The 24549-nt window shown below is 37.9% G+C and overlaps 3 protein-coding genes across 3 annotated transcripts; 2 read left to right on the top strand and 1 right to left on the bottom strand.

The window, feature by feature from the left end:
- The first annotated feature begins 3756 nt into the window (after positions 1-3756).
- LOC107772918 (pentatricopeptide repeat-containing protein At3g48250, chloroplastic-like) lies at positions 3757-6304 on the top strand. Its single transcript, XM_016592376.2, has one exon. The coding sequence runs from the start codon at positions 3850-3852 to the stop codon at positions 5776-5778; it is 1929 nt and encodes a 642-aa protein (XP_016447862.2). The 5' UTR covers positions 3757-3849; the 3' UTR covers positions 5779-6304.
- A 2649-nt stretch (positions 6305-8953) lies between these two features.
- On the top strand, positions 8954-9397 carry LOC107772921 (uncharacterized). The gene has a single exon (XM_016592379.1). The coding sequence runs from the start codon at positions 8954-8956 to the stop codon at positions 9395-9397; it is 444 nt and encodes a 147-aa protein (XP_016447865.1).
- Positions 9398-20132: 10735 nt separating this feature from the next.
- Positions 20133-24313, bottom strand: LOC107772919 (protein NBR1 homolog). The gene is given in 7 exon segments (NM_001325148.1): positions 20133-20408; positions 20519-21088; positions 21178-21327; positions 21438-21692; positions 21780-21903; positions 21988-23294; positions 24001-24313. Coding segments are annotated over 7 exon segments (2532 nt in total). The 5' UTR covers positions 24031-24313; the 3' UTR covers positions 20133-20312.
- Between the last annotated feature and the right edge of the window lie 236 nt (positions 24314-24549).

Below are 24549 nucleotides of genomic sequence, written 5' to 3'. Positions count from 1 at the left end.
AACCGTGCTTAACAAGAAGTCCAGTAGAGACTAAATTCTTTCTCATTTCGGGAACATGAAGGACATTGTTCAAAGTCATGACCTTGCCAGAAGTCATTTTTAGAAATACCTTCCCATATCCTTCAACTTTTGCTGTTGAAGCATTTTCCATATAAACTGTCTCTCCGGGTTCAGCAAGAGCATAGGTAGCAAAAGCCTCTCTAACTGCACAAACATGGTGAGTGGCTCCTGAATCAAACCACCACAGTTTAGGATTTCCCACCAAGTTACATTCAGAGAGCATGGCACACAAGTTATCAACATCATCATGGTTTACTACCATGTTTGCTTGACCCCTTTTCTTGTCTTTCTTCGGAGCACGACACTCCGTAGATTTGTGTTCGGTTTTCCCACAGTTGTAGCAGTTTCCACTGAACCGCTTCTTACTTGGGTTGTATTTCGGACCAGAAGCCTTCTTCCTCTTTTTGTTAGCTTCAACAATATTTGCTCCCATTATTGTTGAATTTCCACGGCCTCTCCTTTCAGCAGCTTTATTGTCCTCTTCGATTCTCAACCGAACAATGAGATCTTCAAGGGACATTTCCTTTCGTTTGTGTTTCAAATAATTTTTGAAGTCCTTCCACAACGGAGGCAACTTCTCAATCATTGCTGCTACTTGGAATGCTTCGTTGATTACAAGACCTTCAGCAAGTAGATCATGAATAATCACTTGCAATTCCTGGACTTGAGTAATAACAGACTTGCTATCTATCATTTTGTAGTCCAGAAATTTTGCGGCAACGAATTTCTTCATCCCGGCATCTTCAGTCTTATATTTCTTTTCAAGCGCATTCCACAATTCTTTGGATGTCTCCATGCTACTGTATACATTATACAGATTATCATCCAGTCCGCTAAGAATATAATTCTTGCATAAAAAATCAGAATGCTTCCACGCTTCAATCACGAGAAAGCGTTCATTATCTGGAGTTTTATCCGGCAGATCAGGAACATCTTCCTTGATGAACTTCTGTAGACATAACATAGTTAAGTAGAAGAACATCTTCTGCTGCCAGCGTTTGAAATCAATCCCGGAAAATTTTCCGGGTTTTTCTGCCGGTGCCAACGCCGGTGTTCGGCTTGTCGTTGCATTGGCAGTCGCCATCGGAACAGCTTGGTTTTCGTTTTCAGTCATCATCTTTTTCAGAAAAGAATGACACAAACAAACGTTTAATACACGTTTTCAAACTGGAGTAAAAATCACGTAGATTTTAATATCCAACAAAACGCCACGAAGGCTTAACTCTCCAAAACGGGAGTACACAAACCACAAAGGTTTTAGTTTGCAGAATAATAAGAATAACACAAGTACAGAAATAAATATTAAATTCCTTAAGATTGTTATTCCCGGTCAATATTGCTGTATTTGTAAATATTAATTCTGCAAAATATAAGTTAACGTAATGAAACAATAATAATAAATTCGAGCCCACTGAATTCACAGTGTTTCCTTAAGGAATTTAATCCCCTCCTAGTACCCAAGGTAATGGATTATTTCCTCCCAGGATAGAACGAATAACACACTGGTGTAGCGGTACTTCAAACCCCAGTGTTTCGGCGAACACAAAGTTCGGTAGCAAATCACACTTACAGTTGCTTTGTTTGAAGTTAAAAACAATGCAGAACGAAGGAGTATATACTCAGAAAAACGTATGGAAGTTCTGAGAGGAAGGAATGCAATGTATAGCCAATTTGTTGAGCGAATTGTATGTTGAGTTTTTGGTATCTTTCTTCAACATTTGCTGCTCATATATATAGCAGCCAAGAAGGAGTGCAAGACCAAACGTCCACCCTTCATGGTGGATCAAGCATTACATATTTGTGGAGCAAGCACTTCATATTTGTGGAGCAAGTACTTCATGGTGGGAAGACCATTATCCGGCTGCCAAATTATCAATACACGGATTGAAAAATATCCGTTTACAAATACGGATAATCTTACGTTAATATTTACTATTAACAAATAAATTTGGTCCAAAAAATCCGAATCCGAAGCCGAAGCCGAAGCCGAAGCCGAGCGAGCGACGACGACGACGGCGCGAGGCTTGCTTTCTTCTTAACTCTTTAAGAGCTACAAGAAGAGCAATTATATATATACCCACCAAAAATGTCTTCCACTTCCAATATGGGACAATGTCTCATTGTTAAGAGGGGAAAACTTAAAATTTTACTCAAAATTTCATTTTCCCTCCATTTCCCATTCACCCTCATTTTAAGAATATTACATCTCCCGAAGCCGAAGCCGAAGCCGAAGCCGAAGCCGAGCCGACCGAGCGACGACGACGACGGCGCGAGGCTTGCTTTCTTCTTAACTCTTTAAGAGCTACAAGAAGAGCAATTATATATATACCCACCAAAAATGTCTTCCACTTCCAATATGGGACAATGTCTCATTGTTAAGAGGGGAAAACTTAAAATTTTACTCAAAATTTTATTTTCCCTCCATTTCCCATTCACCCTCATTTTAAGAATATTACATCTTAAAATAAAACCTCAACAGAAAATTACCGTAACATAAAACTAACAAAGTCTTTTTAAGGATTAATATTTGAAAAATAACAGCCACTGACCAATGCATCTCCCAATTATACAAGGAAATAGATTGTAAAGGATCTATGTTTTGCAGCTTAATCCATACCTGCAATATCTCACGGCTACTCAAGAATACGAGTTGAATTATTTTGTGGACCTTAATATAATTTATTTCCTGAATTCTACTAAATGGGCAAGGTCTTTTTCTGTTGGTCCTATGGCAAAACCGCAGAAATGTGGTTCCAACAGAATTCATGACTTTTTATGGAGATTTTAATTTTCTATTGATATAAATTTCTAGATTCACCGACCGATATGACAGGATGGTTGAGAACTTCTCTGCCCTTAATTAGAGACTTCAAATATGATCCCTTAGAATGGGAAGAAAAAAAATTTAGTTGGTAACCTTTTTATTTTTAATGAGTCTTATGTGAGGTGAATCTGGATCAATCGGGCCAATTAAGTATCGAATACCTATGTTAATAAAAAAATAAAAATCAAAATTTAGATTATGAAGTAAATGAATGCATAAAAATTATGTCACTCAATTAACAGAAATAGCTTATCTATGTCATCCGTAAAAAAGTTGGTCCATTCATGCCACTAACGTTATACTTTTGGCCTATTCATGCCACTCAACTAATAGAAATGACATATCTATGTCATCCGTTAAAAGGTTGGTTCATTCATGTCACTAACGTTATACTTTTGGCCTATTCATGCCACTCAACTAATAGAAATGGCCTATCTATGTCATCCGTTAAAAGGTTGGTTCATTCATGCCACTAACGTTATACTTTTGCCCCATGCATGCCACTAACGTTATGCTTTTGGCCTATTTATGCCATTGTCTAATAATAGTTCCATTTTCTGGTTTTTCCGCAATAAGAATTAATTTTTCGATCCCGACTTTGCCACGTGTCTTTATATTACTGGTTCTTCTTTACTTGACTCTATATTTCTTTTAACCCGATTATGTATAATTAACCATGCCCAACCCGATAAAATCCAACCATCTTTTAACGCAATTCCTAATTTCTTGTCACGGCCCAAAATACAACTAGTCGTAATGGCACCTTACTCAACCCGCTAGGTAAGTCAATTAATAACTAACCAATTTGATGAGATTTTTTTAAGGCAAATAAATGAAGAATGTATTAAGGTTCAGTTATAAGTTATTTCCTACACTAAATAAGCCTAATTCCTAAAGAAGAGGGGGGGTTTTCAAGGGTTTTGCATCTCCCTTGTATCCGTTAGAAGAGAGAGATCACGGCAGCCATGAATCAGGGCAAGAGAATCCTGAGTTCGCTTCGACTGAAGAATTCGCTGTTTCTTACTCAGCTTTCTCGAGCTCCCTCGCCCAACCCTCAGGTGACTCACTACTTTTACCTTTCTCCTTCCCTTCCCACACAAATTTGTACTTCTGCTACTATACTCGGCGCCCATCAAAATGTTTCCTTTTCATCAAAACCTGAATCTTTTGTAGACATTATACTATCCAACGACTGGTCCAAACATTTAGAAAAGGATTTAGGAAAACTTGATTTTCCGGTGACCCATGAAGCTGTTATGTATCTGTTGAAGAAACTTGATAAAGACCCGAAAAAGGCTGGAAATTTCTTGAAATGGGTAATTAAGCAAAAGAGGTTTGAACCTAGTTCTGCTATGTACAGTTTGATGCTCAGAATTTATGCCAATAAGGATTCTATGAAGGACTTTTGGATTACTATTAAGGAAATGAAAGAGAAAGGTTTTTATATTGATGAGGAAACTTATAAGTCAATTCATTCCGTTTTTAGGAATTTGAAAATGGAAACTGATGCCACTGCTTTGAAGCATTTCTATGGTAGGATGATTAAAGAAAATGCTATGGGTGATTTGGCAATCGATGTGTCCGAATTGATTAAGAAACAAGAATGGGGATTCGAGGTGGAGAGACAATTACGGGAAATGAAACTCTCGGTGTCGGATAATTTTGTGCTTAGGGTGTTGAAGGAACTTAGGGAAATAGGATATCCGCTTAAAGCTTTCAACTTTTTCAAATGGGTTGCTAGGAGTTTAGGTTTTCAGCACAACACCGTTACTTATAATGGGATTCTTAGGGTTCTTTGCCGAGAAGAATCGATTGAAGAGTTTTGGAGTGTAGTAGAAGAAATGAAGAGCGTGGGTTTTGAAATAGATCTTGATACATATATAAAGATCTCAAGACATTTTCAGAAGATTAGGATGTTGAGAGATGCAGTAGAACTATACGAGCTGATGATGGACGGTCAGTTTAAACCATCACTTGGTGAGTGTAATATTCTTTTAAGATCCATCGCACAGTCAAATCCCCCAGATCTTGATCTGCTATTTAGAGTTGTGGGAAAATTTGAGGCAGCAGGGCATTCACGCTCAAAGATTATTTATGATGTCATTCATAGGTGTTTGGCTAACTTGGGGCGATTTGAGGAAGCAGAGAAGATAACAGAAGCTATGAGAGATGCAGGATTTGAACCTGATAATATTACCTACAGCCAATTAATCTATGGACTCTGCAAAATGCGGAGGTTGGAGGAGGCCTTGAACGTGATTGATGCGATGGAAGAATGTGGATGCATTCCGGATATCAAGACTTGGACTGTTCTGATACAAGGGCATTGTTTAGCTGGTGAAGTTGATAAGGCACTGTTTTGTTTTGCTAAGATGATGGAGAAAAATGTTGATACAGATGCTGATCTGTTGGATGTACTGCTTAATGGTTTCCTAAGTCAGAGAAGAGTTTTTGGTGCATATCAGTTGTTGATCGAGATGGTGAATAGGTTTCAAATGCGCCCGTGGCAAGCAACTTACAAACTTATCATTCAAAAGCTCTTAGGGGAAAGGAAATTCGAAGAAGCATTAGATCTCCTCCGTCGGATGAAGAAACACAATTATCCGCCTTTTCCTGAACCCTTTCATCAATATATTTCAAAGTCAGGAACAGTGGAGGATGCGGTGGAGTTTTTGAAGGCGTTGAGCGTCAAGGACTATCCATCTGTTTCAGCCTACCAACATGTTTTTCAGACCTTCTTTGCTGAAGGTAGACATTCCGAGGCTAAAGATCTGCTTTACAAGTGCCCACATCATATACGCCAACACCCAGCAATTTGTGGCCTCTTTGGTTCTCCAAATTCCAACAGTGGAAAAGTGAAAAGGTTCACCCGGAAGAGCTTGAGTTCTGCTTAGGGCACAAGGTGCAGTTAGTTCCTGAAGAGTGAAAAGAGCTCGCAAGATCGTTCATCTGCATTTTCCATCCTTTCTACTGTCATTGCCTGTGTCTTAGAAATGTGGAGTTATAAAGAAAGGGTAAGAGTATAATTGAAGCAACGGACCGTCTTATCTATACTTGTAGCGTTCTGCGCATTTACGATTTTAATCACAGGACTCGGGAGATGTGAAAGAACTGAATCCTGGTACGGCTGGGTTGTGACTGTCATGCTTGTTCCTGTAATCATGCTTCAAAGATGTTCTCGCTGACTGTTATAGGTAGGAAGCATGTTTTACTAAGCTGAGATAATGAATGACTAAGTGGATTTGACTGTTTGATTATCTATTTCTGGCCAAATAGTAGGATCTTGGTCTCAAACTGATGTGGAGTTGATTCTTTGTAGGATCTGGTGAAAATGAACAATGTCATAGCATGTACTTTGTGTTACTATAACTTTTGGTGTTTACTTTTTTAAGTGGTGTAAGTCAAGCTGTTGAATTGAGCTTTTTCCCTATGGCCCCCATCAACTGCAGCTTTGCAATCCTTTTGTGCTGAATCAAACAAGTACAACTCCTGTTGCTACGAATGATACAGCAATATTTCTTCAATATTGGTTTGATGTCTCGTTAAGTCCAATTTTTTCCCTTTTCCTTGCTGCATCACTTGTGTGTCACCCATGAGTATGTCATTTTTCAAGCACATAATTATGCCTGTAGTCTAATAGAATGTAATTGGGCTCTCTAATGCAAAAATAACTATTATTGCAGAGGTGCAAGCAATATTTTTTTGTGCCTTCGCAAGGTTATGCTGAACTATGATATAGAGGAATAATTTGTAACTTTGTGCATAAAATGTTAGAAATAACATGCTTGGATAAGTTTCAAGGATCTGCACTTTGCTTATCATCTTTCATTTGCCAACTTAAAAGGATGTTCAGTTTATACTTTATACTTTATAGAGACAGATACTTTATACTTTGCTTATCATCTTTCATTTGCCGTATATGTGTTCAATCAAAAAAATGGTGTTGGCCCAGCGCATGTAATTACATGCCAGGTTACTCATTCTAAAAGGCTATCATTAGTTCATTACCGTCAGTCCTTTTTTTTACATATCATCAGCACAAACAAAGTGCTGGAAACCATATACAAAAGTTAAGTAGGTCCTTGTTCTTTTTACAAGGCCTCTATTATCTAGCAGTGTATGTTGTCTTCTACCAAATTCTTATTCACACTAATCCTTCTATCAATTCCACTGATCTTGATTCTTTTCAATGTTAGGAACATAGGTTTGTGAAAGAGCTAATTAATTTGGGATGCTAGTGATTTTGGCAGGTGATGCTGAAACATCTAAGCTTCAAAAAAGATTTAAGATAATGAGAATAGAGTTCCCCATAGGTATTGCAGAGGACCATTGTTATTGCTATGGACCATCCTTGTTCAGTGTTTGGTGCTTGTCACTTTTGCCACTTTACTTTCCATTGAGGTATCCATGGTGATTGATGTTGTTTGTCAATAAAACCCCTAATGCTTTTATTATATATAAACTTTTAATATACCAACTATAGGTGAATTAAAATTTTTACCGTTTAGTTATTATAATATTGGGATACCAGTATGTCAGATCAAAAATATATCTCACAAGCATACAGGGGACTAAGCTAGTGTAGGGACATAGATTTGATTGAAACTTGAAAAAAGAGTTTTTGAACTTTTGTTGAAAAATAATTTTTGGAAGTTAGAAGTTTTGTTTGGACATGTATTTTATTTGAGAAAAGTTGAAGTTTTGTGAATGAAATAAAAAATTTCACCCAAAAGCCCTAAACCAGTTTTTGGGAATTTGAAATTTTTTTATTTTTTGGGGGGAAGAAGCATAATTAGGCAATATTTAAGAAACTTTTATATAAACCTAGCAGAGTAGGTAATTAACATAAATGGCAACTAAATAGTTGCATTACTTAATTAAAACCTATAAATCTGGACCGAGAATCACATTCAAGGAAATCCAAATCGATCCAATTCCTAAAATAATCAAGCTAACGAGATTCGCGGAACAAACAAATCTAAACATTTGCTTCCTATTTCTTTGCTAGGTAATATTTTCAAGAGAATATGTTACAACTTTGACTGGTGGTGCTTATATATTTTCTATTTAAATGGTATATGTGATAAATTATATAATAGTGGTATATATAAAGAATAATATAATACACATCTATAATATGTAAGGTATATTTTATTTATTTACATATTATGATGTGTATATATATAATTTATATATGTGGTATAAAATACATATAAAAAATATATATGACATATTGATGAAGTATTTATATTATAAATTATCACAATATAATATACTTAAAATATATTAAAGGTATATTTTGAGTAAAAATAAAATTGTACAGCAAAAAGCTTAAAATTTAAAGAAAAACAAATACTAAAATTCTCATTGTGCAACCTCGTTAAAGAGGGGATTATTTTTTAGATATTCTTTTTTCAGAATCTTTGATATATTTGGATAAGTGTTATTTATGGAAGAGAAAAAAAAAATTATGGAAGAGAGAGGGAAAAGGAAATGTAATAGAAAAAGTGTATTGATATAGAGGGATCACTTAGTTAATGAGTTACCAACGTCAAAGTGTTAAAGAAGTAAAAAATAATGTGCCAGTTTTGAAATAAACAAAGATTATTATCATTATGAGAATAGTTTTTAAAAGGGAGCAAGCATGTAAAAATCTCAATTTTTGGTTTTCCCAAAACATGATCGAGGTCCGAGAAAGGGCCGGATCACAAGGTTCTATTGTACGCAGTCTTACCTTGCATTTCTACAAGGGGTTATTTCCACAACTTGAACCCGTGACATACTAATCACATGACAACAACTTTACTAGTTACGCCAAGGCTCACCTTGTCCCGACACAGTCTAACATATGCATACAGTTTTTGGTGTGCCAAATTATTATCTCTACCTCCCACATTGAAGAGGAGTACGTCTTCCTAACCTGAAGGCCACGTAACACACCTCAAGACGAAACAGAGTTATGAATCACAAGTTTCCATCGCCAAAAGAATATGAGGTTGTTCTTTTCTCAAGATAACGTGGCCCATACAAGACAAGACCCAGACTTAGACAACTCACTCGAAACACACTATGAAGAACAACAAGCAGCAGCTAGAGCCTTATCAAGATGAACAACACGACATTGAAATCCTTAAGGCCGTGGCTCAGGCCTGGCACGGCCATTCCAGCAGCCGTAGAACCACCGCCGAATTCGACGCCCACCGTCTCAATTTCAAGAACAAGCCGTCAAGATTCAAGCTTGAAGCTATGAGTAAGGCAACTGCCAGGGAATATTATGGCGGCACAGGAAGCTGGGATTTCAGCCAATCCCTTTGGGATTCTTATGAGATTGTTAACTTGTCTAAGAAGTTAGAAGCTGGGCTAGCGCTAGACCATTCATTTTCTGGATTGGATGAGACAATTCGAATTGGGCAGAAGCGGAAAGAAAGCAAGAATAGTTTAAGAAGCTTGTTCAATAGGGTGTCCTCGAGAAGATATAATGAAGCTGATTTAACACCAGATAACGATGGTTAATTTTTGACTGGTTTCTTTCTATTACTACTGTAGCTGATATCCTTGTAGTAATATGTAAAATTTGGTTTCGTTTTGTAAAAGAAACCAAGAGAATTCTCTTTCTCAGATTCTGTTTTTCAGAATGATGAATTTCGGGGTCCAAATGTTCCACGCGCACTTACCTTTTAAAGAAGTAGATAGGAAAAGAAACGAAAACCAAAGATTTCAACTTTTTGTAGTGATTTTGCCCTGGTTCTTTGTATTAAGAGCTTCCAAGTGGTAAAGCAGCTAATTCTTCTGTACGTTTGGGAATTTCTTTTTCCTATGCATGACATCATTTAGCTGAGGGCAGCACTAGAAGACTGAAGCTACAGCCACCAGTGGAATATATGAAAAACAAGAGTGGCTTTTAGTCATTGGTGATGGCCAAATATCTAGCAATTATCAACGGGTATGTTTTGGTTTTTGATTCCCTTCCACCAAATCAAAGTCCCTGAACTTTTAACATCACCTAAAAGATTGAATTAGCTACAATATTTGAAAAACGAATCATATGCCAAAGCGATTGGAGATTTAGAACACATTTGCGCGCTATGGTTTTTCCTTTCCTCTACTGAATTATTGTACCTTGCTTTGAAAATTTCTTGCAAGATTGGAACTTGAAGGGATTGTTGTGGAACAGGAGGGTGCTCTCCTAGTTAACAAACTATTACTGCTAAAACAGCAAGTTCTATGTCTTTAGTTGCTTTATTGTTTCTTCTTCTTTTTTCAAGACTTGGGGAATTCTGCTTTCTCCCTTAGCTTTCGCTAAAAGAGTACAGGAACACTTGCAGTATAGCATGTCTTCACTTTGAGAAATAAAAGCATATGATTTGTTTCTTAGTCCAGCTCATCATGGCAGTGTACAACTTCTAATCAGGTCTCTGCAAATTATGTTATATCAGAAGACTACAGTTCATATATAGTTGCTAAACACTTCTTATACTGTCCTGCCACAGAATAAAGTGGAAGATTTGTTAAGTAAAATGGACTATCTTTTACAGGGATCTGGACTCTTTCACTAATTAGAGAATGAGGCTTTCTTCTTCTAAGTTTTATAAGGATTAGAAGATGGTGGTGCAAATTAGAACAAAAGATAAGCTTAGTTATTTAGATGATACCAAAGCCAATCCTATTTGACGAACAAGTTGCACAGGATAAGCAAATAACTAATATCTTCAAACTTCAGTACATATCAACTACTCGCATACAACTGTAAAGACAGTCTACGGTTAAGTGTATACGACAGACAATTTTTTTTATTATACTAGTGATTCAACCAATGACCTTAGAGTCAGAGGGAAGTGTATTGCCTGCCATGCAAATAGTGGTATGCTCAATTGACCTTAAAAGTATCCATCTTTGCAAGTTCAAAGATCTTGTGTTTCCTCTTAATGAAGCTATCAGCTTTGTTATCAACCTTTTCCTCTGTGATTTCATATTTTCCATTCCTATCAACTTCAGTGGTTTTGTCACACTCCACAAAGTGGACTTTCTTGTGATCTTCAGGGGCACGAGACGCATGGTGATAATCACTAGGGAAACTGTGGTTGTACCTATTCCGATACATATTGTCCGGTTCTTCACTGCCTCTCTCCTCTTTGATTTTGAAGTGAGCGTTGGGGTACTCGAACATAGCAGATTCAACTACTTGCATCCTCTCCATTCTTGTTCTGCGAGCAAGGTAATCCTCGATAGATTTTTCCCAATTGGGCTGAATGTAAGGGCCACGTGGTATCCTATTCATTTTTTCCTTTTTTGTTTGATTGATATGCTTTGCCTTAATTAGTCCAGCAATTTTATAGACAATATAGTTGTGCTGGTATTCATATAGGATAGCTATGAGCAAGCAAGATGCCCGTTGAATCGGATGCCTTGCCTTTAGTCTGTGTCAACAGTGGATACTCCAGTGAGCAGATAAGAATAAGCCTACTGTAGAGCTTAAAAGATTTTCCTGATAATTTTGAACTTTGTGGTAATGGGAAATATCTGTACCATCTGTCCAATAACAAGATTGCAGATTTTGGGATCTTGGAAGAACAAACATGTTGTATTTTGTACGCTTTTGAGTTTGAAACTTTTGAGCTATATTAGTAACAGTAGATTCCATTCAGCTTTGTGGGGAAAATAAGATAAAACAGAGTTATCATAATCTAGTAATGTTGGGCTAAAATGGCTCACAAATATTCATAATATGGTATGATATCGTTCGCTTTAATCCAAGCCCGCACGGCTTTTTCTAAAAGGTCCAACACCTTATATGTAGACTCCCAATCTTTTCAGCTACCAATGTGAGACTTTGTTCGCACACCCAACAAGTAAGAATCAACAGTTAGAAACACTGGTCTCCTCTTCTTCCCATTCCCAATAATAGAGCACCTCCTCACTGATGGTTCATCCCATGTGAAAGAAAGACATTTTCTTTGGCTTTGAAATGTCAAGCCAATTAAAGGAATAGTAAGGAAAATTTTATGGCAAATATTTCATTGGTTTCACAATGAATATTTGACTTTTGCCATTAACATGACAACATTGATGACATCAACGAAGCAATCCTAAGCACTATCAATAGGTGTCTTGCTCTCAATTGTTAAACAAACCAACAACGAGAGAAAGAAAGAGTGAGGCATCACAGACAGGGTATAAGAAAATAGTTTGTAAGAAAAATAGAGAGTGTGAGCGATATTGTTGAAAGGTGTGAATATCAAAAGAGAGTTATTTCTTTTGAGTGTTGTAATGGTCTTGGGAGTATTTTACTCGAACCTACAAAGTCAAAAAGTCCTTGCTATAGTGATATTAGTTACTCCTCTCGGACCGTAGTTTTCCCTTATTCAAAAGGGTTTTCCACGTAAAAAACTTGGTGTTGTTGTCATTCTTTTATTCTTGTTAATTATCGTATCTCGGTGTTACATTATTATTCCATTTTTATTACCGTGAATATTATTTCTGTGGAGGTTTATTCTCAGCAACTAGTATCAGAGCACAGGTTCTGTTCATTTACAAAATATTATTTACGGTCGATTTTACTTTGTGACAAAAAAATGTCAAGAGTAAAATATGAAGTAACAAGATTCAATGGTAATGACAGTTTTTTCATATGGCAAAGAAGGATGAAGGACCTACTCATCCAACAAGGGTTAGACATTGCACTAGATGGAAAAGAGGCAAAGTCGGAAACCATGAAAGCCGAGGAATGGGCAGACATGGATTAGAATGCGGCTAGTGCAATCACACTACACTTGTCCAATGAAGTACTCAATAATGTCGTGGATGAAAATAGTGCATGTGGTATTTGAAAAAGACTAGAAAGTGTATATATGTCCAAATCCTTAACAAACAAGTTATTTTTGAGAACGCAACTTTATGTTATCCATACGAGTGAAGGTACAAATTTCTTGTCCCATTTAATATGTTCAATGTATTAATCACGCACCTGACAAATTTCGGAGAAACAATCACTGAAATAGATAAGGTTATCATATTTCTAAACTCGTTACCATCTTCTGATGATAATTTGACAACAACCATTCTGTATGGTAGAGATACCATCGATTTAAAGGAGGTCACATCAGTCATCCTACTCAATGATAAGATGAGGAAGAAGCCCAAAAATCAGGGACAAGCTCTTATCATGAAAAACAGAGGAAGACGTTTTTATAGAGCATCGAGTAGGCGTGATAAATCCAAAGCTCGTGAAAAGTTCAGGAAACGCTTAAAGGGTAGGAATTGCTACAGTTGCGGTCAACCCGGTCACTTCAAAAAAGAATGTCCAAATAAAGGTCGAGGCGAGAGTAGTGGCCAGAAGAATGATGACAACACAACTGTTGTAGTGCATAACAATGATTTATTAGTTCTCTCTGTTGACGAGGAGGAGGAATGCATGCACTTAACAAGCCAAGAGTCAAAATGGGTGTTTGACACAGCAGTATCCTATCATGCCACACCGCTAAGAGAATTCTTCTATGGGTATAAAGCAGGAGAGTTTGGGATGGTCAAGATGGGAAATACTAGTCACTCAAAGATTGTGGGGATTGGCGACATTTGTATCAAGACAAATGAAGGATGCGCATTAGTTTTAAAAGATGTGTGACATGTACCAGATCTGTGAATGAATAGATCGAGACGGGTACGAGAATCACTTCGCCAATAGGAAGTGGAGACTCACTAGGGGATCATTGGTGATTGCTAAAGGATTTTCTCCCTACACGTTGTACAAGACAACCGATGAGGTATATGAAGGTGGATTACATGCGGTTGTAGATGATACGCTTGTAGATTTATGGCACCGGAGATTGGGCCATATGAGTGAGAAGGGACTGCAGATCCTATCCAAGAACTCACTCATCTTATTTGCAAAAGGTACAACTGTGAATTCTTGTGATTATTGTTTATTTGGAAAACAACACAGGGTATCGTTTCAAGCAACTCATGGAACAAAAGCGAATATACTTGATTTAGTGTATTCTGATGTTTGTGGTCCAATGGATGTAGAATCAATGGGAGGTAACGAATATTTTCTCACATTTATTGATGATGTTTCACGGAAATTGTGGGTTTATTTTTTGAGAAAAAAAGACCAGGTATTTCAAGTTTTTCAGAAATTTCATGCTCTGGTGGAAAGGGAGACGGGTCAAAAATTAAAGCGTCTCATGACATAAAATGAAGGAGATTATACTTCAAAGAAGTTTGAAGACTACTGCTCAAGCTATGGAATCAGACATGAGAAAACAGTTCCTGGAACCCCATAACACAATGGTGTAGCTGAAAAGATGTATCGCACCATTGTTGAAAAAAGGAGAAGCATGTTCAAAATGGCAAAACTACCTAAGTCATTTTGGGGTGAAGAAGCGCGTACAACATGTTACCTGATTAACAGAAGTCCATCAGTTCCATTGGAGTTTGACATTCCAGAGAAAGTCTAGACCAACAAAGAGGTGTCTTACTCCCATCTGAAAGTGTTTGGATGTAAAGTTTTTGCACATGTGCCGAAGGAGCAGAGAATGAAGATGGATGACAAAGTTATTCCATCCATCTTCATCGGTTATGGAGATGAAGAGTTCGGCTAAATATTATGGGACTTAGAAAGGAAAAAGATCATCAGAAGCAAAGTTGTGATCTTCAGAGAACATGTGGTCGGTATTGATAGTGATCAATCAACAAAGACCAAAAATGATAATGGTACAGTTACTAACTTTGTTATTACTCCTACTGTACATGTATGTAATCCTTCCACATGTGAAGAATGACACACGGAAGGTGTATATGAAGAGGTTGATGAGCAAGGGGAGCATCTTATTCCACAAGAGGAAGAAGAAGAGCAACAAGAACAAGAAGCAGGACAACAACCTTTGAGAAGATCAGAAAGAGAGAAGGTGGAGTGCACATGGTATCCTTCTTCAGAGTATATCCTCGTCACTGATGAGGGGGAGCCAGAGAATTTCAATGAGGTTCTATCTCATCCGGAACAAATCCAGTGGATGGAAGCCATGCAAGAAGAGATGAATTCTCTACAGAAGAATGACACGTACGAACTGGTTGAACTTCCAAAAGGAAAAAAACTGCTCAAGTGCAAGTGGGTCTTTAAGCTCAAGAAAGATGAAAACAGCTAGCTGGTCAGATATAAAGCTCGATTGGTGGTAAAATATTTCGAACAAAAGAAATGTATTGATTTTGATGAAATTTTCTCACATGTTGTCAAAATAACTTCTATTCGAACAATCATGAGCTTGGCAGCTAGCCTAGATCTTGAAGTGGAGCAGTTGGACGTGAAAACTGCATTTTTGCATGGAGATTTAGAAGAAGGGGTCTATATGGAGCAACCAAAAGGTTTTGAAGTAAAGGCGAAGAAACACATGGTATGCAAGTTGAATAAGAGTCTTTATGGGCTGAAACAAGCACCAAGGCAGTGGTACAAGAAGTTTGACTCATTCATGAGAAGTCAAACGTACACAAATACTTTTTCGGATCCATGTGTATACAATAAGAAATTCTCTAACAATAACTTTATCATCTTATTGTTATATGTGGATGACATGCTGATTGTAGGACAAGACAAGAAGCTGATCAAGTTGAAGGAAGATTTGTCCAAGTCAATTGACATGAAAGACTTGGGTCCAGCACGATAAATTATAGGAATGGAGATTGTCCGAGATAGGACAAATCGAAAGTTGTTGCTATCACAAACGAAGTACATTGAACGTGTTAAATGTTTCAACATGATGAGTGCTAAACCAGTTATCATGCCTCTTGCTGGTCATATGAAGTTGAACAAGATAATGTGTCCTACAACAAAGGAAGTTAAAGAAAGTACGGCTAAAGTTGCATATTCCTCTGACGTTGGGAGCCTGATGTATGCAATTGTATGTACTAAACCTGATATTGCTCATGTTGTCGGTATTGCTAGCAGGTTTCTTGATAATCCCGGAAAAGAACATTGGGAAGCGATGAAGTGGATACTTAGGTATCTAAAAGAAACCTTAGATGAATGCTTGTGTTTTGGGAGATTAGATCCAGTCTTGAAGGGATATACCGATGCTGATATGGCCGGTGATACTGATAATAGAAAATTCACTATTGGATATCTATTTACTTTTTCAGGGGGGGCTATATCATGGCAGTCTAAATTACAAAAGTGCATTGCTATTTCAACAACTGAAGCAGAGTATATTGCCGCTACAGAAGCTAGAAAGAGATGGTATAGCATAAGCGGTTTCTTTAAGAGCTGAATTGCATCAAAAGGAATATATCGTCTATTGTGACAGTCAAAGTGCAATAGACTTGACCAAGAACTCCATGTACCATGCAAGAACAAAGCATATCGATGTGAGATATCATTGGATTCTTGAGCAAGTGGAGATCGAATATTTGCAGGTAAAAAAGATTCACACAAGTGAAAATCCTGCGGATATGATGACCAAGACGATACCAAGAGGCAAGTTCGAGCTATGCAAAAAACTTGTCGGAATGAGCTCTATATGAAAAATTAGAGATATCTCATTCAGGTGCATGGGACTGGAAGGGGAGATTTGATGGGTTCATCCCATGTGAAAGGAAGACAACTTCCTTTGGTTTTGAAATGTCAAGCCAACTAAATGAATAGTAAAGAAGATTTTATGGCAAATATTTCTTAGGTTTCACAATGAATATTTGACTTTTGCCATTAACGTAACATGGCATCATTGATGACATCAATGAAGCATTCTTAAGCACTATAAATAGGTGTCTTGCTCTCAATTGTTAAACACACCAACAAAGAGAGAAAGAAAGAGTGAGGCATCACAGAGGAGGTATAAGAAAATAATTTGTGAGAAAAACAGAGAGTGTGAGCGATATTGTTGTGGGAATATCAAAAGAGGGTTATTTCTTTGAGTGTTGTAGTGGTATTGGGAGTATTTTACTCGGACCTATAAAGTGTAAAAGTCTTTGCTATAGTGTTATCAGTTGCTCCTCTCGGGCCGTGGTTTTCCCTTATTCAAAAGGATTTTTCACGTAAAAATCTTGGTGTCGTTGTCACTCTTTTATTCTTGTTAATTACTGTATCTCTATGTTACATTATTATTATGTTTTTATTATCATGAATATTATTTATGTGGGGGTTTATTCCCAACACTCACTTTTCAATATTTTAAAACATAACATTGGCAATATTTCCTCCCTGATGAGTCTATCCTAGTTGGGAGTATTCCAACGTTTTTGGTGAGTAGAGAAAGAAAAGCAGTTCTGCTCCATCAAAGAAAGAAAAAAGATTGAGTTTCTAATTTACACGATATTATCTATCTTTTGGAGATATAGCATGATATTGGTTTCTTTTATGATGTTAATCCATTAAATTCTTTCATTGCAGTTGTCTTTGTCCTCAACCAGCAATTTTGCGACTCAGGTCTGCCTTAATAGTGTCATCTTCTTATATCTTTGGCCACTTCTCTGCCAATAACTTTTTCTTCTTGCTCGCGGTCATCCTCTCTTTTGATATGACAATAGCCTCGTACATTCATCAGCTTGCTACTTAGCAGTTATTACTAGTTAATAATCAATAATTAAGGATCAGTGTCTTATTTTACTTGTACTCTCAACTGAGAGTGAATGCTTTCAGCCACTGAGCTTGTCAATCTACTTCCTTGATGAAATGATATTAGGACACATTTATTGTAGCTTTATTCTGATAAATATGAAGGGGCAAATGATAAAAAGCCTGAAGACTCAGAAAAAGCGCCAATAGAAGTATTTGCAGAAAAGTAAACAGACAACTTTTATTAGATAGGACAAATCACAGTGCAAATGTACATCTGCACTGTGGGGTACATATTATGTAAATAAATTATTGAAGAACACCAGTGCCAGCCAACAAGTCTAAAACCTTTTAACATGACACTTTGAAGGTCCTCCATTTGTGTAACTCAAAATTCTTGTGCTTCTGGTTGATATATGCATCAGCCTGCGTATTGATGTTCTTCTCTTCATTCTTGTTGAATTCAGCAGTTCCCTTAGACTCTGCGAACTGAACCTTCTTATGGGACTCTGTGGCCGGGTTCTTTTGATGATTCAAGATAGATTTTTGTTGTTGATCACAGCTTAATTTGTTTTTGAAAACAGAGTAAACATTTGGGTAGAGAGGAATATCAGGGTGCATGGTTGGGGATTTCTCCATTCTTTTAATATGATCGAGGAATTCATCTTCAGACGTTGCTTCCCAATACTGAATGGATCTCATATTTTCTTGATTTGCTCAAGTAATTAGCCCTTAGCTTATTCTTTCTGCAGAGTAGTTGCAGCTTGAGCAAACAGATATTAAAGGCCCAAACACACTGCTTTAAATATTCCAAAAGGACAGATGCCTCGTTTTCTATTTGAATCCGATTCCTTCTGTCTAGTCTGTATATATCCAACAGTTGATTCTATTGATATTTCGGCACAGAATCAAAAGAGTAAACTTTTGTATTCTGCAAAATTTAACATTCATATAAATAATGATAGTGATTACATTTATCTCAAGTTATTCTCTAAGCTTTAATCCATCGAGCCAAGAGACATCAACTAATATAGGTAAGGTAAATGCTATAACAAATAGTTCACCATTATCTATAGCTTAATTACGTGAAGTCCTAATGTTCCTAACAGGGGCCTTGCATGACACACATGTTATCGACATTGGATCGGAGGCACTAATGTTGCAAGTATCTAGGAACAGATGTTACATGCTCAAAGATTTCCCACTTAAAAAAACAGCAGAGGCAGTTGATATTCTTCTTTAATAGTTCTATTACAAGATGTGTTTCACATGTTTATACTTGGGCATTTGAAAGAGGAGAATGATCCGCTCATCATCGGGAAGTTTGTGAAAATTGCTACTCCTATAGAAACGTATGTTGAGGGCAGGATAGATGTCTTAGCCAAATCTGTTGTTTACCTTAATACGAGCAAGATTCTATTCTGTCTTGTAAAATTTGTCGTGGCCCCTGCGGAGAACAAGATATGGGAAGCGAGACTTAGATGGTTCGGACATGAGAAGAGGAGAGACATAGATGCCCCAGAAAGGAGGTGTGAGAGATTGGCCTTGAAGGGTCTAAGGATAGGTAGAGGTACGCCGAAGAAGATTGAGAAGAGGTGATTAGGCTAGACATGGCGATGCTCCAACTTACTGAAGACACGACCCTTGATAGGAAGGTGTGGAGGTCGAGGATTAGAGTAGAAGGTTAGGTAGCCGAGCGTTTTCCTTGTTCACACTAATAGTATTAGTACATACTCTTATATTTTATTGGTCTTAGGTTTCTATTACTAGTTATTTCTTTCATTTCGGTCATCTTACTATCTTGTTATTATTGCTTCTTTTTCACGGCTTCTCACTGATTTCTGAGCCGAGGGTCAACTGAAAACAACTTTTTTATCTCCACAAGGTAGGGGTAAGGTCTGCGTACACACTGCCCTCTGACAAATCTCACTATATGGAGTTACACTAGGTATATTGTTATAGTGGCAAGCACAAATGGTGGATCAAATGTCAATATCAACCAAAGGTGTTCTGGGAATAGAGGGTAACTAGACATTGAACTCATTATAGGTGAAGCCTCATGTAGCGTACAACTTACATACTTTTAGAATATAGAAGAACAAAATCGCAAATTATCAACAATCCCCCGGACATATATTTAAGTGTAAACTATTACTCCGTATTTGTTTTTAACTTAAAAATAATCTAAAATGGCGGATATTGTTTACACTATCATGACGGTAAAATCGACACATCTTATGATTATTGCGGTTCAAGAATTGTCTATATAATTTTACCCAGAAAAAAATAACAAAAAGTAATAAAATTTGGCGTACTCCAAACACCCTTTTTTACCTCAAACTTATGTCAAGTATAAACACTTGCCTACCATCTAACTTCTCAATGACAATCATATAAACATTTTCTAATCCGTTACCATATAAGTACGGTACTACTTACACCCTTTTAGCTCCGAGATCGGGGCAAGAGTAGCAAGACCACCTGCCAAGTCTATATGGCTTAAATAATCTTGTTTGATACTTGACGGTTCATAAAAAATATTCACCAGAAATATTTTATTATGACTGCTTGCCTATGTCACTAAAAGAGCGCCTTAAATTTTAGATTTCAGATGAGTCACTCTCTCTCTAACAAGAACGTAAATTTCTCTGCCTCCTTGCTATTTCCAAGAAAAATATTCATATGCATTAAGCACTAAATATCAGGTGTTTTAGGATACGACTACTTACCATAGTATATATATTACACAGCTAGTTCAAGTAATAACTTAAAAGAGTTCGTCGAACCACTGTACTTGACAAAAAGTAACCAAATCCATGTTGTTGCATCCCACAAATTATTCATACCCCAAACTATCAATCACCCGGTAGGACAAACAGTAAATCTCCCCTACTGCTCTCCAGCAATAAGATCCATGACAACACGCTTGATGCTTCCTTTGTTCTTCTTAAGCAGCTTCTTGTTCATTTCTTTGTCGGAGAAACCCTGCATTCACAAAATACCCATAGTCAACCTGGAATAATTCTTGCACAAGCAACAGAAGAGTGAAAAGAGAAGTTGAAACTTCCAGTTTTTCTTTGCTAAAATTAACCTACCATCTCCTCCAGCTCTTCGAGGATAGGATCCCACTCAGCAACACCACAGAGATCATCAACAGACTGCTCCAAGTCATACTCATTCTTCCTCAAGATTTCCTTGTTCAGATCCACCTGCTTGAACCCCATTTCCTCCAGCTCACGGAGGAGGGACGTCTCAATTTCGTTATTCCCTCTAACACCCTGGGGTGGTGCCTGCGTATCTACAGCAGCGGATGGTACCACACAAGTAACTGCTGGTGCTTCCTCAGACAAATCAATAATTGGATATGAAATTGATGAACCGGGAGCAGAAGAACTTGACTTGTCACCAAATCCAACCAACAAGCTATCATTAGTAGGAAATATGGCCTCCTGCTCCTTGTTCTGGTGTACATCAGTCACTGAATCAACCAACTCTATCGTTGTGCTAGAGCTCTTAGGCTCAGGAAGGACATTCTGAGGTTCTGGATTCACATTGACAATGTCAGATCCAGATGCGCCATCGCCGGCAGGAGGTAAATTCAAGTTTAACCCCTGAAAGGCTTCGTGGACCAACTCCTTTTTTGGAAGGTTTGATGAAGCATCGACCTGCATGCACAAGGAGGGAGCGTTCTTCACATCAAAATTAGAAAAGCATCATATCATCAAGAACACTGAGGCAAGCAAACCATTCTGACCTGGATAAGCACCCATACACGCTGGCCAAATTTCTGCCCTGAAGACGAAGCCATCCTCCAGTAGGATATGTACCTACCAGGATGCACAGGAGCAGTAAAATCAACTGCCACATCAAGCTCCTTGTCAACAGCCAAGCAAGCTGTAGTTATCTGCAATGCATATGACATCATGTCATGAAAACTCTCCAGATACTCAATTCAATAACTGTCACCAAGCAGGAATTACAAGCACAAGAAACTGATTTCTCTTATAACTTCACCTCTAATTCAACAGAGAATTTATCACTTAACCTATCTCCCCCAATCCAAACAAGTTGAGTTCCTTGAGGCCAGACAAGGTTACCATTATTCCTCATTCTCCAGATCTTGGTAAATCGAGTCAAGGGAGCCATGATGGTTCCATCCAGGATATTGACATCCTGTATGAAGCGGCTGTCCAGCTTTGGCCGACCTGGTTTCACCCCATAGCCTCGAGAGACATGTGGAACAGTTGGGATACGAAACCTCGCAGCATGCTATATATGACCACCCAAAAAAAGGAGTTAATAGAGGTGAAATAGAGAGAGAACACTATGAGAAGTTTGAAAAACAACTCCTTGTACCAGATCATGTAAACCCTTGAAAGACAAGGGATGCCGGTAAGTTAAAGGACGATCCATTCTGATGTAATCAGCATCATTTCCCATTTCAGCAAAGCATATGCTGCAGAGATCATAGTTCTCCTGTCTGCATTAACACAAGATATTGGCTGTATCAGTTAATGTCAGCTTAGTTAAAAACTACAAATAAATACAATTACAGGGTCCTTACACTTTAGATATGAATCTAGGGCCAGTTATTGGATGAACACCACAACCATCACAACGAACACCTCTGTGGAAAATAGTCCCAGTCCCATCACTGTGATTATGACTCCTTTTAAGTGGGACCTCAAGAGGAGGTGGGACAGGGTCGTTTGGCACCCCGGAAAATGGACACTCATTTGCAGGAACCTGAACTAGACGTGAAGCGTTCTTTGGCACCTGGGGAAATGGACATTCATTCGCAGGGACCGGAACTAGGCGTAAAGTAGGCATCTTGATAGAACTGCCACTGGAATCTGCATTACGGGAATCCCAGATGCATTTTTTCAATTTGCCAAAACTTGCAGAGCCACCCATATCAACGGGCTTAGCTACAGAATGATTCTTGCTGGGCTTCTCCCCAGAAGGCTTTTCTGGTGGAACAGGTGAGGCACTATTATGTGAGAAGGCAAGAGGCTTTCCACCAGGACAAGCACCAAATTTCTTATCCTTCTCCTCCCCACTATTTACCAGCAATGTGTGAGCATTAGGACCTTTGGATGACGATGGCGCAGTTTCAGTTTGATCAGCTTCCAAAGCATTTGATTTAGATCTTAGCTTGACCCAGGCATCTAGCGCATCATCCACATAATTGAATTCTGATTCTATAGCTTTAGCCGTTCTCCCTGCATCATTCAGGGCTGTGTGGGGCTCGTTCTTCTTTATGGATGGCACCCCACTTTTACCATTTGAATTGCCTCCATCAGCAACCATAGTATTTTCATTAGATGCTCCACTAGGGAAGCTTGTTTCTTTGACAGGCTGAGACCCTGAAGGATGATTCTGGTAGTAGGATAGCCCCATCTTAGAGATACCATCAACAAGCTCAGCAAGGATTGGAGCAGAGGATGAGGCCCTTGAAGTCAGGTCAGAATAGAGCTTCATTACAGTTTCACGCAGAGGTTCTGGCACGGACTTGAGAGCATCAGAAACACTGGAATTCAAGTTTGGAAATGGAGGCTGAACCCGAGGTGATCGTAAGGGAGTAGAACTTCCACTAGATCTAGATGAAGGCCTGCTACTTCTTTCGGCAGCATTCAACCTCACAGATATTCGCAAGGGATTCAGGTCCTGCCTCATAACGTCCTGCAGATCCTCATCATCAACAAGTGTAACTACATCGCCATCCTCATCAACATATGTTAGTATGAGTTCAGCATCACGAGCAATGTTGAAAAGTTGAAAGATCTTGTCACTTAATCCATCCATGTTAAGATCAAGTTTCTCATTGATGACACGAGCATTGAATCGCCTGAGTGTCTCTTCATACTTGACCTACAAATCATAAAGATGTTAGAGTAGGCCACACAAAAGAGTGGTGACCCCAGAGCCCAAAACAGCAGCTCTGCCATTGCTCAGCAATATTGTTCCACAAGTTAAAAACATATACCACGATGTTCATTATGTTTTCGTGAAGAACAAATTACTATGATATATACAAATGTACACACTCTACCAAGTAGAAGGCACAAAAAGGCCAGAGATATAGGAAAAAGTAAACCACAACAAGGGCACTCCTTTATGAAATTGAAAGCTCAACCAACCGCGAAAATTAAAATTACCAATTTGGGAAGACAGAAATGTCCCAAAATGCTAGCTCAACTTAACAATAACAGCCGTATGAAACCCCAAATATTTTGCATGTCTCAACGATGGAAAACTAAAGGTTGTTCTGAATGAGCAGACGGATAAGCACAAAAATTATGACGAGCACAGTATACCAATACAAAAAATACTTGCAGAAGTGGTAAAATATTGACTAATCACTGCTGTTCACGAAAAAAATCTCAAATCAGTCGATTCGCAGAAGAAATAACTTAAATTTAGCCGTTAAAAGATGACATCAAAGCCGAAATTAATAACGTATATATACAAAAACCAAAAGAGATATAAGTGCTTATCAACTCAAACAGAAAGACGATATGAAAGCCGATCAAAATAACATAAAATTGAAAGAAAAAAAAACCTCAGAAAATCGAACCTTGATCACAATAGCAGACTCCATAGCCATAGATAGGTAGAGTGAGATATCAGTAGACAATCGGTTCCAGATTGGCGTTCCAGGTAAACCGCAGAAATCTTAAGTACGAAACCACTAAATATACGAATAAAAACAGATGAAAATAAAACCCTAACCCTAGAAATTCAGGAGAAACAAGACGAACAATTCAACAAAGTAGAGCGATATAAACGGTGAAAGAAAAGATGAGATAATAATCAAGAACCAGATTTTCACGAAATAACTCCACGCGTATCCGTAAGCCGCGCTTCTCTCACTAAAACCTCAACGCTATATGTGTTTTCGCAGGACTATCACTTTTATAGTCTTTTTGGGCGAGCTCCGATATTTTTTTTTTGCGTCTTTCTTTTATTAAATTCTATTTTTTAAAATACTTCTATTTCTTGTTCCCAAAGAAATCAACAGGGCTAAGGAAACCAAAAAGTCTTCTGAGTCATTATCCGAACCGATAATAATCTGTTTGCAAGAGCACGATAAATAGATTTGGACCCTCGTGTATTAACGCTTTGA

Source organism: Nicotiana tabacum, chromosome 4 (genome assembly GCF_000715075.1).
Source record: "Nicotiana tabacum cultivar K326 chromosome 4, ASM71507v2, whole genome shotgun sequence".
Lineage (NCBI taxonomy): Eukaryota > Viridiplantae > Streptophyta > Magnoliopsida > Solanales > Solanaceae > Nicotiana > Nicotiana tabacum.
Note: the sequence above shows the minus strand (reverse complement) of the source record. Positions and strands in the feature narration are given on the sequence as shown.

What these genes read in the sequence shown, in the direction of transcription:
- LOC107772918 (XM_016592376.2), top strand. Translation starts at nt 3,850, where the DNA reads ATGAATCAGGGCAAGAGAATCCTGAGTTCGCTTCGACTGAAGAATTCG.
- LOC107772921 (XM_016592379.1), top strand. Translation starts at nt 8,954, where the DNA reads ATGAAGAACAACAAGCAGCAGCTAGAGCCTTATCAAGATGAACAACAC.